We start from the raw sequence: 13,768 nt of genomic DNA, 5'->3' as shown, positions 1-13,768 counted from the left end.
TTTGAAGTCAGATTTATTGCTACTGATTTCTTTACTCATTTTAAACTTTTATTTATTTTCCACTGATTTTTGTCTGAATTTTCTTTAATAAATATATTTGAAAATGGTAAAAGAAGGTATCTTTATACATATATCTAAATCAGAAGTCTGTCGTTTCTCCCTTACTTTATTGAAGCATTCTGAAACAACTTTCAAAACTGCAGTTAAACTATTAACAGCTTTATCAACATTTTGAATAAACTTTTTGCATCCCATCTGCATTCAGGTTTCTCTCCTGGACTTTGAAAATTATTTTTAGTGCCCCTTGTGTTTTGTAATGTGTACGTTTGGAGGTCTGGACAGTTTTTAAATAAGTGAATCATCTTATTAAACTTAGCATTTCCAAAGAAGTATCCAAGTTGGATCTGTGTTAGTGCCCCATCTACAAGACAAACCCCAAAAGAAAACAAACTATTGCCAAGATAGAAGTAATCACAACCTCTAGTATATGTGAGGCCCCTTTTCTTCAATCAGTTGAGGAGACTGTGCTGAACACAGCACATATTCTGCAACAACCCTGGGTGAGTTGGCAGAGAGGCAGTAAGAGTATTTCTAGAAGCTATTCTTACACCTGGATAGAAACAACAACCTAACCGTACACATAAGGTACTAAAAACCATGTAAATAAACCAATAAATATACCCCAAATCCAATTTATCCTTAGCCAAAGCCACAAAGCACCCACGGCCCCTCTAATGTCAACAGGAGAAGTGTATCAGAGGGGAAGGAGTGATCCTAATTGATTATGGTCAGTGAAAATATATGACCATGTGAACACATTGTGAGGCCTGTCCCAGGGCCCTGGAAGGGGCTTATGCAAGTATGGGGCCCCGAAGCTTATACATCGTCAGCTTCATGGTAAACCCATCTCTGCTCCCTTCTCAAAACCTTCTGGGGTTCCCCACTGCTGCAGGATTTAGACTAGCCCTGTGGCCTGGCTCCTACACACCAACCCTGCTCTATCTCCCACTGCCACACCAGGCACCGGAGCGCTGACTGCTCTCTGAACAGACCACACTGTCTTTGGGAGCTCCTCTGCGAAAGAAGCCCTAGCTCCATTTCCTTCCTCACCCCTGGAGTAACGCAGGGATCTCCCTGCAAACAGAGACGCTCACTCCCCCAGCTGTGGAGAGCTGCCTGTTGCTCGTGGCTGAGAGTTGAGTCCCTTTATAGGAAATGCCCTCAGCCAAAGACAGCTGCCTAGCCCGGAGTCATGTCCTTTTCCTGGGGACAGCCATGGCCAGAGGTCAAGGTGGGGGACAACTCTGAAAGGCCAGCCTGGAGCTCCAGGCAGGGTAGGCTGAACCTACGTTGTGACCACACCACTGTTCAATGACTCTCTCTCTCTGCAGGTGTTGATACTGAGCATGCTCCTCAGGAAACACCTTGCCATCAGATCTCTGTCTCAGAGCCCATTTCCAGGGCAGCCAAGCTCCCGTCTCCATGCCCACGTCGCTCCCATGTATCCCTTCTTTTTCTTGGTTCTTGTCTCCCTAGATTTGTGCACATCTCTGCTTGGGAGCCCACCTTGCCTCTTCTTCCTTACACAGTCCTCTCACTCCTCCCAACCAGCTGAAGCACTCCCGGGCCTGCCTTTGCACCAGTCTGAGCCCACAGGAGGCTCTGCAGAGGCTGCCATTCCCTGGATTCTCCTTCCCGGGCTCTGGGCAAGTGATCAAGGGCTCTACCACCACCAGACTGGGCACCCGGGCACACGGCCAACAAGCACAGTCATGAGATACCTGGGGTCCGGCAGGCCTGGCTCCGGGTCACCAGTGATGCTGTTCATATCCTTCCCGGGCCACAGTTACCTCATCTCTCACCTCAGAGCTCCCCTCACTCAACCAGGGAAGGGAAAGACCCACAGAAATGCTTGCTAGTGTCCCCCCTCAGCTGGTGGAGCAAGGGGAGGGCTGGCAGAAAAGGAGGAGGCCCAGGCAGGGGAATGCTGTGGACTGAATACTTGTGTGCCCCCAAATTCACATGTTGAAGCCTAACCCCAATGTGATGGTATTAGAATGTGGCGACTTTGGGAGGTGATTAGGGTGGAGCCCTCATGAATGAGATTAGTGCCTTTAAAAGAAGACAAGAGAGAGATGATTTCCCTCTCCAAAATGTGAGGAAAGGGAGAGAAGATGGCAGTCTGCAACCCTCACCAGAATCCGACCATGCCGACACCCTGATCTCAGATTTCCAGCCTCCAGAACTGTAAGGAATAAGTACCTGTTGTTTAAGCCACCCTAGTCTCTGGCTTTTTGTTATAGCAGCCCCCGTTGACTAAGATAAGGAGGATGGGAAGGGTCCTGGCACCTCTGAAGGTTGTGATGGGGCCCAGCCTCTAAATCACTGGTGGGCATGGGAACCAAGGGCCAGGGGGATGGCGGAGGCCACATAGCGGTCCCCCTGTCCCCACTGAACAAACTGGTCCCCAGTTTGTAAATGGGGAGCTGGGCATGGGACAACTCAGGACACTCCACAGGCCCATGGTGTGATGGATCACCTCCTCCACACACTTGGGTCCAACCAAATGCACAGAGGCAACACACACGCACTGTAGAAAATATGAAAACAAGGCAAAGCAGAAAGACAGGAAAATCACCCTTAATTCCACCACTCAGAAGCTGTCCCTCTAATATTTGGTTTATTTCCTCCTGGATGATGATAAGCATTTAAAAGAGTGCAATTATCCCAAATGAACAATTTTATACTCTGATGCCTCAATGTTATTATAAAAGAAACATGTTTAATATTATTAAAATGCTTTATAAATGTATGTTTAAATGTCTACAAATATTTCATCCAATAGAGAGATTTAAACATTTAAAAGCACAAAGTCACATGTCATGAGTGAATTCAGAGCCCACACGTACCCATGGACAGTGCTGACCAGGGCTGCCTCTCAGGATAAGTACCACGGAGAGCGCTGGTGCACCTAAGCAGGGCTGGGAACACTGCCAGGTTGGTCTGAAAGCCTGAAAGGCAGACTGTTCTTTTCAGGAAGTGCACATTTAGCATTTCTGAACCACTGTGATCCTGGGTTTCCGTTCTCCACCTGCCAGCATGTCCCAAGCTGGTACCATGTGCCAGGAGCCTGGGATGTGAGGATAACTGAGTTGGACACTTAGGTGACTCACCCAAGGGGTAAAGGATGGCTCAAGGTCACGCAATGAGGAGGGAGGACCCAGGGCTTAAACTCCCATGCCCAGACCGTGGGCTGTCCCTGTTGCTAGGCCTGCCTGTCCGTTCTTGACTATGGAGAAAAACATGGGGCATCACAGGGCCTCTGCACTCTGGATACGCACCGTGGCACATGTTTCTGAAACAGTCCTGAATTCATGAAAACTTAGGGTGGGCGTTGCTTCCCCAAGATACTGCTGGTGAATGTGAGACACATGAAGGACTCTTCCCTGACAAGACACACTGATGCAGGAGCCATCCTGACCCAGCTGGATCTGCACCCCGCCCAGGACCCTGACCCTGGCTCCGGCAAGGAGGGCAAGGTGAGCCCACAGGCCCGGCCTGCAGGGTAGAGGCACCTGGGGGGACCCTCTGTGCTTAGCCTGCCCCTGCCCCCAGGGTGTCCAGGACATACACTGTGTGGCCACAGGGTGCACCTGTCTGAGAGCAGATCTGAGCCATGGCCCCAGCACCTTGGACAGGGCAGGTCATGAAGCAGCCTCAGGAACAGCCATCGTCAGTTCCATCAGTCCTTCCCTCTCTCCCACCATCACCCAGTCTCCTGGGGCGCCATGTGTGTCAATCGGGTCTTTTGTTTTCTGGATTCTGATGCTTTGACTTCTGGGCCTTGCTGACCGTGCGGGGACTGTCCCTCCCAGGGTTAGCCAGTTCCTAGAAATCGTAAATAACTCATCCACAAGTGCAATTTTCAAGTGCAAACCAATCAACCCAGAGCACACAGAGCCGCCTCCGTCACCAGGGCTCCTAAATTCCAGGCCACCATCTTCCATCCTAATCACTCTCCAGGGCCAGTCAGGTACCAGACGACTAGGGGCAGCCCCTGGGCCCCAGAGCCCAGTGAAATTGTTCACACCAGCCAAACCTAAGCCTGCTTACCTTGCCTTGCCATTCCTTTCTGTAGAACCTGCAGTTCCTGCCACCCACTGCTCTCCAACTGACCCTGATGCTTCCCTGTGTGCCCGACAACTCCCCCTGCCCCCCTGCCACGGTGTGGTGTGGCCCCTCCCTTTGGGATTTGTGAGGAACAAACTATCTTTTCAATGGCAATTGTCTTGATCTGTTGGGCCTACTGTACCTCAGCTTTTCTACTAATACATTATATTTTAAAACATCATGCTCCTCTCATCCACCCTCCCCAGCCATCCTCATCACGCTCCCACCCAATGAGGGTCCCCTGCCTGGAGCACTGGTCCCACTTCTCTCCACCCTTCTGAGCTCCCGACAGGTCCCTCCCCATCCCGTTCCTCACCACCATGTCATGGTTGCCTTGTCACGTTCGTGGCCAACCCCCACAGACAGCGAGGTCTGATGGAGGCAGAGGGAGCCTGACACATGGATGGATGGATGAATATGAAGCTGAGGTGACTAAACAGCCTAATCCTCAGGTCCACTGCCCACGTCTATGTCCAAGAGCAACGAGCTCACCTCTCCCCTCTCAGCCAAACACGTCTGCCCAAAACTCCTGATTCCATGAGAAAGCTGTGTGCCCACTGGCCCTCATTCCTCACCGCCCATCCCCTCCACTTGATCTCACCAACACATGCACTCGGCACCCTTCCCACCCCGTTGTGGGAACCCAGGCAGACGATGAAAAAGCCATCAAACTGAGGGGCAGGCAGTGGCGCTGGCTCATCTGTAGTCCTGTTCCTTCTCTCCAGGTCACCTCTGCGGGTGGAATATAGATACGTTGTTCCGTCTCTGGGAAATGGTGGGTGTAGGAAACTGTGAGTAAGCAGGGGTATAATCCAGTGATGGAGGCCAAGAGGGGAGAATGCGCTTGGGATGACCCACTGTGGACATGAGGACCCCAGGCAGAGCATGAGTGCTGTGTGACCCCCTGCCAGGGGTCTTGCCACGGGTGCAGAGAGGGACGGAAAGGGACAGCTGAGCTTGGCAAAGCCCTGGTCCCTGAGATGACCTGCTATTTCTCCAACCTGCCTAGACTTTCCCCCTGCTAGCTTCTGCCTCTCCTCTCTCCTGGGCCCTGTGGCTGTTCTTGCAGGAAAGGGAGAGACAGAGGAGGATTGCTTTCCAAATATAAGATCACATTGCAATAAGCAAATCATAGAGGCAGAGGATTCTGATAGGCCCCCCCGGAGGTGCCCTTCCCCCTCTCCTCTCTCCCTTTGCCCCTCCAGCCCCACTCCACACACACACCAGGAATCCCTCACCTAGGTCAGCTTTCTACCTGTGCTCCTTGTGAACGAGGGCAGGCTGAGCTAAGCCCCAGCTCCACCCCCTCAATCAGCACAAGACTTTTTTTTTTTTTTTTCCGTACTCGGGCCTCTCACTGTTGTAGCCTCTCCCGTTGCGGAGCACAGGCTCCGGACGCGCAGGCTCAGCGGCCATGGCTCATGGGCCCAGCCGCTCCGCGGCATGTGGGATCTTCCCGGACCGGGGCACGAACCCGTGTCCCCTGCATCGGCAGGCGGTCTCTCAACCACTGCGCCACCAGGGAAGCCCAAGGCTGTTTTTTAATACATAAAATGATGGGGTTTTTACTGGGCTAAATGAACTAAAGGTCCTACCGCCAAAAAGAGTGAAAGGTCATCACCGAGTCAGTGCTTTCTGTGAGAAAGAGTACTTTGGCCACATCTGCCCACCTTCCTCACCAGTCCCCACGCCCACTCCCACCCCCCGCCCAGGAGAAGTGGGCCAATCAGCTGGCGGTCAGGCGCTCTTTGGCCCACATTTTGTAGTGGTCAGTGGTCCTGTGGGTGAAGGCCAGCCACACACACCCCTGGGCGACCACACTGTGCAGGGTCTGCTCCCACTCTTTCTCTCCACCCAGGGCTGGACTTGGAGGGGCAGACCAGGGAAGGAGGCCATGCTGAGCTAGTCTAATTCTCCAGTTTAGCACTTACTGGGCTCCCCACTGGGGTTATAGCAAATGTTTGGGGGCCCCGTTCCCTCCCTCGAGCTCCTGTGGGGAGAAGGGTTACGAGGTCAGTTCTGGCATCACTAAGTCCCTGGAGCATTACTAACAACATTTCATTTCCAACTTCTGACAGTACATTAAGTCTAGGGGCACAGCTAAATCACCCGGGGCACCTCTTAAAAATACCGTTTCCCACGCCTTCTAACAGAAAACATACGCGTGAAAGTTCATTAGCAGCACTATTCACAAATACCAAGAGGTGGAAAAAACCCAAATGTCCATCAAACGATAAACAAATGTGGTATATCCATACAGTGGAATGTTATTTGGCCATAAAAAGGAATGAAGCACTGATATCTGCTACCACACCGATGAACCTTGAAGTTATTATGCTAAGTGAAAAAGGCCAGACACAAAAGGCACATATTATATCATTCCACTTATATGAAATTCCAAAATAAGCAAACCCATAGACAGAGAAAGCAGATTAGTGGTTGCCAGGAGCTGGAGAGAGGAGAGAAATGGGGAGCCACTGCTTAATGAAGTCTCTCTTTGGCGTGATGAAAAGTTTTGGAAACTAGATAGTGGTGATGGCTGCACAACATTATGAATGTACTAAAAGCCACTGAAAGTGGTTAAAGTGATGAATTTTAAGTTATGTGAATTTTACCATGATTTTACAAATAAAGAACGGGACAAAACAATTCTCAGTCCTCATCCCAAATCAAAATCTTCAGGGTGGACCTGGAAATCCATAACTTTAAGAAGCTCTGCCAGGGCTTCTAAAATAAAGCAGAATTTAAGACCTGCAGTGTAGGAACCTCAGGCTCAGGTGGTTTGGGTGCCTTTCTAGGCCTGACTCTGGGGGACATGTGCTGGAGTCCTCTCCTGGGCCTCACTGGATGCTGCTGGGTCTGCGTGTCTTCTCTGGGCTGAATCCTCCTGGACTAGGCTTAGGCTCACCTGCATAAGTCAGCCCCCTAGCAAGTGCTTGGCCGAGGAGTGGGAGTGCGATTTCATCTGAACAAATGAGAATCAGGCCTGGAGTTTGGGTAGGAAGGAGAAGCCCTTTGTTCTGCTGCTTTGGAAGTAGGAGGTGGGAAGGTGGGAAGAGGGCCCGGGGTAGCAGGCAGGCGCTGGTGGGTGGCCATCCAGCTACCTCCAGGGACAAGTCTGCCCACCAGGGACCAAACACCAAGGCGCCAGGGGATAGAAAGGCCAAGCCTGATGTTGAGCCTGAGGGTCCCGTGGTCACCAGAATGTTGGCCAATATTGGCCTCAAGATGAGGTGACCCAGTCACCCACAGTGTGCAGGGGGAGATGGAAGGCTGCTGGAACCCTGAAACTGGTCCTCAGAGGAGGGGATTCCTGCAGTGGGGCTTGAAGCACATTGAGGAGCTCTGAGACCCCAGGTTCCCTCCCGTAGAAGAAAGCGTGCACGGGGCAGAAGCTGTGGAGTGTGGGGCTGTTAGAAATGAGGAAGGGGTCCCCTGAGAAGACCCCTGGCCCTACTCTGAGGGCCCTGCGGGGCCTGTCCCTGGAGATCTGTGCATGTCGCAGTGCCTGCCCTCTGCCCCAGCTCACCTTGCCAGGTGCACACATGGTCCCATCCAGGGGAGGCCCCTTCTTCGTCTTGCAAAAGTAGGGGTTATCAGGGTGGCTGCACCACAACTGCTTGCAAGGGTCAAAGGTCCGGAACTGGAAGAGAGCACCAGCAGCTAGCCAGGCCACCTCCCACTTCAGGGACCCTCCAGGGGTGCCGCCCTGTCACCCAGGGTCCTCTTGCACAGCTGTGGAGCCAGAAATGACTTGTCCACCCATGACAGGCCTGTGTGGTGCCCTGAGCTCTGTGTGATTCTGGGGCTGTGAGGACCTCGAGCAGACAGCAGGGTGCTTCACATCTCTGCAGGCTTCTTGGCCTCCCCAGCCTCCAGACCTTGGTGGCTGCACCTCTCATGTAGCCTGGACAGAACGCTGGGCACAAGTGTGCTTGGCATGAAGGCTTGGTGGCCTTCCTCCGGCCCAGGCAGGAGGGGCGGTCATTGCAGAGTCCCATGAGCACCCGCTGTTCACCTGCTGAACACTCCAGTGCCTCAATCCCTCCTAAAGCCATGTCTGGACCAGCCAGGAGGGCACTGGGTGCCGACTGGGGAAAGAGCAGTGGGTATGGAGGGAGAGGCTGCTGTTTTGGAGGGCTGCTCCACCCTGTGCCAGGGAGCCACCCAACACCAGCCGCCTCCCAGGAAGCCAGGCCGATCTGGGGCAGACTCCCCCCAGCCCAGCCCTCGGAGGTGTCGTGGGCTCCGACACTCACCGCGGTACACATCATGTAGCCAAGGCCGAAGTCAAAGCGGCACTGTTCGTTCATGGAGTAGTGCAGCCCTGGGAGCTGGGGCAGCGTTGGCCAGTCGCGGGTAAAGGGGTCATCCCGCAGGCAGTCATAGGAGCTGTGAGGGGACACATGGGTGTCACAAGCTGCCTTCAACAGGACTGGCCATCCAGCCCAGGAGGCAGCTGAGGCCCCTCATGGAGTCTCGGGGGGGTGCCTGCCTGCACACCCCAGCCCTAGGCTATGCTGCCTCAGTTTCCCTGCTGCATCTGTTTTCTGTGGCATAAGCTACCCAGAACCAGGCGTCCATTAAAGGTGCAGCTGTCATAACCACTTTCCATCCAAAACCTATAGCCCCCAACAATGGGATCCCCCCCCGTCCTGTACTTCTATCCCCATCTCCCCTTCCCTGCACCTCAGGCTGGAGGCGCTGAGTCCGGCACTTCTGGTTCGTCCTTGGGAGACACAGGTGGTACTCACTGCAGGTAGCGGCTCAGCTCCTGCTGGCTGCAGCGGGACCAGTGGAAGCGGTGGAACGCTGCCTGCACCAGGGGCGCCATGATGCTGCCCAACCGCACCTCATCACCGCAGCGGTTGCCCTGCCCATCGTGCTCCATGCCCAGCCTGTGCAGGAAGACAAGGCAGCCTCACTGGACCCTCACCTGGCCGCACTCACCTGTCAGCTCCACCCCACCCTGATGCTCGGAGGGCACCCCTCACCTCCCCGAGCTGCCCCCCCACCCTAGTTGGCTTGGTCTGCCCTGAGCAAGGTGGTCCCCATTTTCTACCAGCTAACTTTATAGTCAGGGGCACTCTGAGGTGACAGCATCCAGCAGCAGCCCCCTCAGGTATCCTGTCCCCAAGGCCGAGCACTGTTACATGAGAACGCAGTGGAGGCAGACGCATCCACAGCCCTCTCTACACACCCAGCAGCATGCACACCCAGGCGGAGTAGCTTCCCCAACTCCAGCTCTCTGCTTCTGGGGAAGGCTCCCTCAGAGCCTCAGTTACACATCTGTAAAATGGGGTAAGAAGACCCCACCCCACCCCACCCAGGTGCTTGAATGGCATAATGGGTGGAAAGCCCCCAGCTCCTGCCTGGGGGCTTCAGCAGAAAGTGGGCCTCCAGCTTGTCCTGTGCAGCATGGGGGCAGGACATCACATCCCAAGGGCTTTTCATACAGGGCCTGTCCCTCTCAGGGCACAGAGGAGAAGTGGGGCCCTTTGAACCCCGACCTTCCTCAGACAACAAGGATGGTGAGTCCACTTACACGTGGCCAGTCTCATGGGCCACCACGAACGCTGAGGAGAAGCCATCCTCGTGGTTCAGGGTGCAGCTGCGGACAGGGTGGCACATCCCAGTGACAGGAGCATAGCCTGGAAGGGGACAAAGGGTGGCTCCGGGTCCCAGGCTCAGAGCCCTGCCCAAATCTGGGGGCCCTAACCCCAACACCCCCAGAGCACATGAGCAGAGCCAACTGCCCCCGTGGCTGGCATGGCTCAGGAGACCGCCTGTCCCCTCCCCCAGGGCAGTGGGCCTCGGCCCTGCCCGTCTGTGGCCACACCACAGCAAGCTCAGTTTCCCGAGCCCAGGTCTCACTTGCTAAGACTTTCTGCCACCTCCTTCCCGCTATTCCCTTTCAGGCCACCTCCCGCGTTCCTCCCCCCACTTGGCTGGGTGGCCTTCTGGCCCCTGGGGAGCATATTGTCTCCACACCTGCTCCTGGTGCTGCATGACCCCGGTGCCCGGCACCATACCCTGAGCCCACTCCCTCGGGACCTTCCCTGGCTCCTTCGTGGTCCATAGGTCCTTCTCTGGGTCCTCAACTGGATGGATTTCCACAGTGCACAGAAGGCTACAGTGAGGGTGGCCCTGAGCTGTTCAGGGGCAGGTCAGGCAAGGACAGCCAAGGTGCTACGCTGCCCTGCTGAGTCATGCAGAGGGGACTGGCTGCGTGGATTGGGGGGCAGACCAGTCACAGACGACGGGGCCCTCGGAGCCCTCGGAGCCCTTGGCCCTGCAACTCTGCACTCTGACTGAGGAGATTATGAGCCACATTCCTGCTGAGGGGTCCAGGGGTCTGTCCCCGGCAAGGTGGAGGATGGGGAGGGGCAGCTGCAGCAGTCCAACCCCCGACATGAGATGCCACGGGCCCTCCAGCAGCCCTGTGGGCCCACCCCACCCCTTCAAGGCTTCTGAAGAGCCACTGAATCCACAGGTAACAGTGAGGAGACACAGTGGGTTTTGGCAGCCCAGTTAGAGTTAGAGTGTGTGCTCCAAGGAAGCAGTCGGGAATGGAGCCTGACACGGAATGAGGGCAGGGCTGAAGAATGAGCCTGAACCACCCGGGCAGGAAGGCCAGGAAGGCCTCCCTGTGGCATGGCCGGTCCGTGGAAGAATGACCCCCCTTGACGAGGCTGAGCCTGATCATGGGGTGTCTTAAGATGTCCCCAGGGAAGCCTTACAGGACAACATTCCCACCCACGGGGAGGGGGAGGGTGATGGGAGGACATGATGACCCCACCCAAAATGGAGGAGATCCAGAGAACAGGGCCTAGCCACTTGCCCCTGGACAAGATACAGGAAGCACGTACAGAGCTTTGTGTGCCAGAGGGGGCCTCTGTTTAGAAGCCTGGGCGTCCTAGAGGCCCACCAAGTGAGAAGCCAGCCTGTCCTCTGATAAATGGAATATTTATAAATGGAATATTTCCTGCCATATCAATAAACAAAGGATGTCACAGTCACCAGTCATTGCAGCCCTCCAACATGAGCTGGTGAGCCGTGAGGAAACTCAGGGCTGAAAAGAATACCTGCCATCTAGCAGCCATCAGACTGCAGCCACTCCCTGCTGTGAGGGCTGAGGAAACTCAGGATGTGAAAATACTGGCCCCAGATGGCTAAGGTGCGTATTGAAGGAATGACTTCAGTGAGCCCAGACTCTTGCATCTTCCCATACATAGAAAAGCGCTAAATTCCTTACCTTGAGGTATCTGGTTCTCTTTTTGTAACAACAATCTTTTGATGTTCCCAATTGCCTGCTCTTTGTTGCAAAACTCCTCTATATCCTAGATCCTACCCTCGCCTCCTTGGAGCAGTTTCTCAGAGTTTTCTGAAACGCTGTCTCCCGGGCTGCAGTCCTCATTTTGCCCCCAATAAAACTTAACTCGCCCCTGGTTGCGCAGTGGTTGAGAGTCCGCCTGCCGATGCAGGGGACACGGGTTCGTGCCCCGGTCCGGGAAGATCCCACATGCCGCGGAGCGGCTGGGCCCGTGAGCCATGGCCGCTGAGCCTGCGCGTCCGGAGCCTGTGCTCCGCAACGGGAGAGGCCACAGCAGTGAGAGGCCCGCGTACCGCAAAAACAAAAACAAACAAACAAAAACTTAACTCGCAACTCTCACGTTTTGCATATATTCTTTTTTAAGTCAACACCCCCGACTCATTCTCACTCTTCTGAGACCCCACAGGGAGGTCCCAGGCAACGTGCTCCCAGAGAAAAGCACAGAAGGGAAGGAAGCGTGACGGGGGAGTGCTGGTTTTAGACTTGTCTGTAAAAGCATCGTATTGTCTTTTTCCCTTCTAATAAACAGGAAAATCTATGTCGTAAAGCATTTTTTGCTCTGTAGATTTTGAGATGATTGTTCTCCAATCAGCGCCAGAGCAAACCTTTGTGGTCTTCTCTTTGTCCTTTGCATGCAAAGCTTGCATATGAATATGTGCCTCAGTCTGAGTATTTCTCATTCACCTACATTAGCATTACATGAACATTTAGGATGTAAAGACTTGAAAATGTATCTGTATTTTCTGCTTTATATCCTTCCCTCTTATTTTATTCTGCTGTTATTTTCTTTCCGGAAATCTTTTTAGATAGATATTGTATTTCCTGGATTGAGCCTCTACATCAACTTTTCTCTCATATTTTAATCTTTTTGGATCCGTTGACTTTTTATTTCAGCTTTTGAATTTTCTATTTTACCCACTGAGAAATGGAATATTGCCTGCCACAAAGGTTGTCACAGTCATCAGCGATTGCAGCCACCACCAGTGAGCTGGTGAACCCTGAGGCAAAGAATACCTGTCATCTAGCAGCCATCACACTTCAGCCAATCCCCACGGTGAGCCCTGAGGAAACTCTGGATATGAAAACACAGGATACTGGCTCCAGAGAGCTGAGGTGCATATCAAAGGAAGGACTTCAGTGAGCCCAGACTCTTGCATTTTCCCATACATAGAAAAGCAGTAAATTCCTTAACTTGAGGTTTCTAGTATTCTTTAATTAACAGTAATCTTTTGTTCCTATTACCTGCCCTCTGTTGCAAAACTCCTGTATATCCTAGCTTCCCTCTCGTCCCCTCGAAGCAGCTCTCAGGGTTACTTGAGATGCTGCCTCCCAGGCTTGAAGTCCTAAAAATTTCTGTGACTCAACTTTTAGGTTGGGCATTTAATTTTTTAGTCGACACCATCAAATGTTAAATTTAATGAAAACCCTTTGTTCTCTAATTCTTCCTTGAAACCTGTTCTGGGTTTACAGATGTAGTTCCTCATTCTGGGGATATTACTTGATAAACTGTGCTTTTCCCTTCTTTAAATTATCTGTTTCCTCCGGCGTCAGTTTTATAATTTTATTTTGCATCTTCATCCATCCTTTTCATCCTATCGTTTTTTTCATGTCTGGTAATCCTTGGCTGTCCTTTCACATTTTTAAATGAAGAATGAGGTCACTTAATACAAAGGTTGTATTGGTTTCTCTCCTATGGAACAATTCTGCTCCCCATTAGAGCTCTCACTTGGACCAAGGGCAGACAGGGTGCTCTGTCTGTCAGCTGGCCACACTGGTGTAGGGATTGAAGGGGCGCTAGCAGCCCCCTCCCAGTGGGGAGGCACCCACACCAACTAGGAGCCGTACTCTGTGCTTGGTGGGACCTGGGGTCACACTCTCTGTTCCCACCTGCTTCCCACTGTGGTGCTGATCTGCGCGGCAAAGGGGGCAAGAGTAGTGCCTCAGAGGTGTTCTGTTAACATGAACTAATCCTAGCTCTGATCAGGGGTCACTTAAGAAGTCTTTCTATTTACGTGAATATGACAAGTGGTTGGCAGAGAGAAGCTGCAGGTTAAGAGAGCAGAGAGGTGCATATGAAATAAGTCATGGAAGAAAGTGCTGGAAGGAATCAGCACCTATATCAGATAAATATACTTATTTTTATAAAAAGGATCACTGGAATGATCAACTAGAAACTAATAAAAATGACTATCTGTAGAGGATGGGGGTGAAGTGAAACAGGGTCCACTCCCCTGAATATACATTTTTATATAGGTCGTTAAAGCT

General features: G+C 52.8%; 1 protein-coding gene across 1 annotated transcript in view; it reads right to left on the bottom strand.

Annotated features, from left to right (window-relative positions):
• ADAMTS2 (ADAM metallopeptidase with thrombospondin type 1 motif 2) overlaps window positions 1–13,768 on the bottom strand; it is a gene marked incomplete at its 5' end in the record, with an annotated part of 229,139 nt that overhangs the window by 33,981 nt on the left and 181,390 nt on the right. The window contains 4 exons of the mRNA XM_079704077.1: window positions 7,700–7,813; window positions 8,430–8,562; window positions 8,925–9,068; window positions 9,716–9,821. Coding sequence (XP_079560203.1) covers window positions 7,700–7,813; window positions 8,430–8,562; window positions 8,925–9,068; window positions 9,716–9,821 — 497 coding nt within the window. The remainder of the gene's footprint in view (window positions 1–7,699; window positions 7,814–8,429; window positions 8,563–8,924; window positions 9,069–9,715; window positions 9,822–13,768) is intronic.

Source organism: Hyperoodon ampullatus (genome assembly GCF_949752795.1).
Source record: "Hyperoodon ampullatus genome assembly, chromosome: 4".
NCBI classification, from domain to species: Eukaryota; Metazoa; Chordata; class Mammalia; order Artiodactyla; family Ziphiidae; genus Hyperoodon; species Hyperoodon ampullatus.
Note: the sequence above shows the minus strand (reverse complement) of the source record. Positions and strands in the feature narration are given on the sequence as shown.